Here is a 4,126-nt window from a genome sequence, read left to right as displayed (position 1 = left end):
ATGTTTTTCTCAGGTCTTGCACGATATGTGAAACATGCTTCCGCTTACTATTTGATACTTGCATCCGATGTCGAGTATACATGCATTTCATGGAGCGTCTTTTGACTTTACTTTAAACCGTGTCGCCTAGATTTCAATCGTATCTATAACGTTGTAACTTAACTTTTGGTTGAACAATTCTTGTAAACTTTGAAACAATCTTTATTTTGAAATGAAGGCGACATATTTTGGTCAAACGTTATCTTAAAGACTTATAATCAGGTAATGGGACCCACGTAGCCGACGCCGTCACTTGACGATTTGTCGGGGTCGCTACACATCTATTCCGAGAGTTAGAGGTTACATTCCTAGGGAACGGGAGGTTGCTGCACAATGTTTATGGGATGATTATTTTTGTTAGACGCCAAAATATCCACAAAGAAAATTTAAACGCCGTTTTCGTATGCGAATACAATTATTTCTCCAGATAGTGTAAGGTATAACTACTTTCCAAAGTGATATTATGCCAGAATATTTTATTTACTTTTCTCAAAAAGTTGATGCTATCGGTAGGCCTACATTTACTACTTTACAAAAATGTACGTCGACTATACGCCAATTGGCGTATGGCACCGCTCCCGATATGTGGGATGAATATTTGCAAATGAGCGAGCAAACATCAATACTATGTCTAGATTACTTTTGTATTATTACTTTGTACAAAAGGGAATACATGCGATCTCCGAATGCACACGATGTTGCTAGATTATATAGTGCACACGAGGAGAGACATGGGTTTAGGGGTATGCTCGGGAGTACAGATTGTATGCACTGGGAGTGGAGGAATTGTCCTGTTGCTTTAAAAGGACAATGCACTAGGGGTGATCACAAGAAACCGACCCTTATGCTTGAAGTTGTTGCTTCATATGACTTGTGGATTTGGCATGCTTTTTTTGGGATGTCGAGTTCCAACAATGATATTCACGTTTTGAACCAATCACCTATATTTGATAAACTTAAGAACGGAACATTTTCATCCGCACAATCTGAGGTAAATGGACATGAATATAGCAAAGGATATTACCTTGCGGATGGTATATATCCCGATTGGGCAACTTTAGTTAAAGGATATTCATGTCCTACTGAAGAACCAACGATTAAGTTTACAAGATTTCAAGCTAGTGCCCGAAAGGATATAGAGAGGGCGTTTGGGGTTCTTCAATGTCGTTTTCATATTATACGCATAGCTTCACGAAGTATGTCAGTTAACAGGATGCGAAGAGTGATGGAATGTTGTCTCATATTACATAACATGATACTTGAAGATAATGGCTTTGCACTTTCTAAATGGGAAGAAAGATTCACTACCGAAGAAATGAAAACTGGTATGGAACGTATACGAAACAGAGGACGGGATCGAGATATCATCGCAAGAGAAATAAGGGATCGAGATATGCACAACCAACTTACCGAGGATTTAGTCGATCATATTTGGAACCTTCCACCCACTTTTCGCAATGCGAATTAGTTTTTTTTTTTGAATCTATGTAATCGTAAATTTATGTATTTTTAAATTCTTATGAAAAATTAATTATGTATTTTTTATTTATAATGTAATTTATTTTATTTTGTTGTATTTATTTACCATTTTAATTCATTTGAAAAAAATACAAAACTGGTGGACCCTACTGAATTTGACACTACCATTTGACATTTGGGGTTACTGGGGGTCAAAATCTGACACTGTCATGTCACAGGCAAATGCACTTTTTGAGCCAAAAAGTACAAATCTGCCTGTGATGTCACAGACAGGATTAGAAACAGTCCAAGGGCAATAGGGCGTTGCCATCTAAGCTAACAAGCACATTTTTCAAGCATTATTAATCTATAACTTAGGTTGTGCCATTTTTATTGAGTTTAGATTAATAAAATTTCGTAAAAAAATTTGGGTTGTCGGGGGTGGATGACCTCAGTTGCCCAGTAGTAAATTCGCCCTGATTCACATAGGGATGTGCTCGTGTTTTTGTGCAGACAAAAGAAGGGTGTGGTTGTGGGTTTGAAACAGAGTTGTTGCACGTTTTCTAAAATACCCATCACACACACATATATCTGTCGCCCGGTATTCGGGGTTAAAGTTTACACCTTGGACTTCGACACACCATTGTCTTTTACTAAATTGCCCTTTACAAAACTATAGAGTCTTATCATCATTTGAACGTACATCTATTGACTTAATTATGTTATTTCATGTCCATTTTTATATATTTGAATCTTATAGTTGATCAACGTACTCATATTTATCTAATCTTAACATTCTATTTTGACTTATCGAATGAACAAAACAAGTTTTGGGGCCAGCCGCGCGCTGCGGCGGCAGACCCCTTATTTTTAATATATAACATAAATTAGTTAGATTTCGTTGTACACAACTTATGTTTTAAATTAAATATTTAAACGTTAATAACCCTAACAAAATCAAAAAAAAATATGTTTCAAATCAATAATTAAAATAGTTAAAATTAACATAATTTGAATATTTTTGTTATTTAATATTTTTGTTATTTAATAGTAAAGTGTAGGTATAGAAAATAATTGTATATAAAAAGAGTGGAACAAAATTTATATAAAATAATAAAAAAAAGTGATAAAAAATAAAAGAGTCATATAAGTATTGTAAGAAATATTAGATTAAACAAAGGATTTAAAATTAAAAGAAAAAGAATGATAAGGTTGAATTAAAAATATCAAACATTAAGAGTGCATTTTGAAAAATTAAAGAAAAAGGGGGATTAAAAGGTGAAAAGAAAAAAAAAATTAAGAGAAAATGCAAAATTAAAGAAAAAGGGGGATTAAAAGGTGAAAAAAAAAAAAATTAAGAGAAAAGAAAGAGAGGATGGGACTTGAACCCAAGAACCCTTGTTTATAAATATGCATAGTTAACCACTACGCCACTCTTGAACTTGCTTTATATTTACGATGTTTAAAAGTTAACAATTAAAAAAAGCCAATTTTAAAAGTGAAATTCAATTGAGATTTACTGTTCTATCAGATTTCCAAATATATATATATATATATATATATATATATATATATATATATATATATATATATATATATATATATATAATATGCAAATTTACGTATATATTCTTAACGTTAAGTATTCCAATTTAAATATTAGTTTAAAGAAGTATAATCATGGGCGGAGCCACGTGCACCAATGTTAGAAAAATATTTCCTACTTATTAGGAATTTATTGAATAAAATCAGTAATTGGTGAGTTTTGCATTTATTAAGTGGATTTGTGTAACACTCAGTCAGTACACACTAACAGAATATTAACTTCTTGTCCCACAGTTAACGGTCACGCCCTCTATATGAGACGTTTTTCGAAAAGCAATCACATTTATTTCAAAAGCATTGTCATTAAAGTAAAATAATTCAAAATGTTTAACGTAATGACAATAGTAAATAATCCATAAACATTATTTAAAAGGAAACAGTTGTAATGCGACCGTAAGTATTCTCGACAAAACCAATGCTGAACTCCAATCCAGTGTATGCACCACGTAAGCACATAGTTGATGTGTAATATCTAGTATATAATTTATCTTGGAAAATGCCGGTTTAAAGATTACTACACACTAACGGGCAGTGTACCCGATCGTGCAATAGTATAAAGTTGGTAATTCCGAAATCGTTCCAAGGACAGTTTTAAACGTGAGAATTAAGATTGCTACTAATAAAATAAATAAGTTAATCTATGAAAATCGAAAGTACGAGATAATTTGTTTTGTGGCTATTTAACGATTAGCCAAATCAAAGATTGATTAAAAGTAAAAGACAATATTTTTGTGTTTTTAAGTTTATAGAAAATAAATGCAGACTCAACGAAAAGTAAAGATATTTGAATTCAATAGATAAAAGAATGTTCGCCTAGATCTCCTATTCGCAGTGTCGGATGATTTGTTATTAAGCTCTAGTTCGATTTATCAATACATGCAACTACAGAGTCGGTTTACCCAGGGTTCTCTTTTAGCAAACACATCAAACTAGGATTTATTGGCTTAGGGTTCCCTTTCACCAAAGACCTTTTTCGTTTGTGACTTAGTAATTAACTAATTATAAGATTAAGATTCAATTGGTT

The 4,126-nt window shown here is 32.5% G+C and overlaps 1 protein-coding gene across 1 annotated transcript; it reads left to right on the top strand.

The window, feature by feature from the left end:
• The first annotated feature begins 502 nt into the window (after positions 1 to 502).
• LOC139855045 (protein ALP1-like) lies at positions 503 to 1,507 on the top strand. Its single transcript, XM_071844305.1, has one exon. The coding sequence runs from the start codon at positions 503 to 505 to the stop codon at positions 1,505 to 1,507; it is 1,005 nt and encodes a 334-aa protein (XP_071700406.1).
• The last annotated feature ends 2,619 nt before the right edge of the window (positions 1,508 to 4,126 follow it).

Source organism: Rutidosis leptorrhynchoides, chromosome 6, assembly GCF_046630445.1.
Source record: "Rutidosis leptorrhynchoides isolate AG116_Rl617_1_P2 chromosome 6, CSIRO_AGI_Rlap_v1, whole genome shotgun sequence".
Lineage (NCBI taxonomy): Eukaryota > Viridiplantae > Streptophyta > Magnoliopsida > Asterales > Asteraceae > Rutidosis > Rutidosis leptorrhynchoides.
This window is presented reverse-complemented; position numbering and strand designations above follow the sequence as displayed.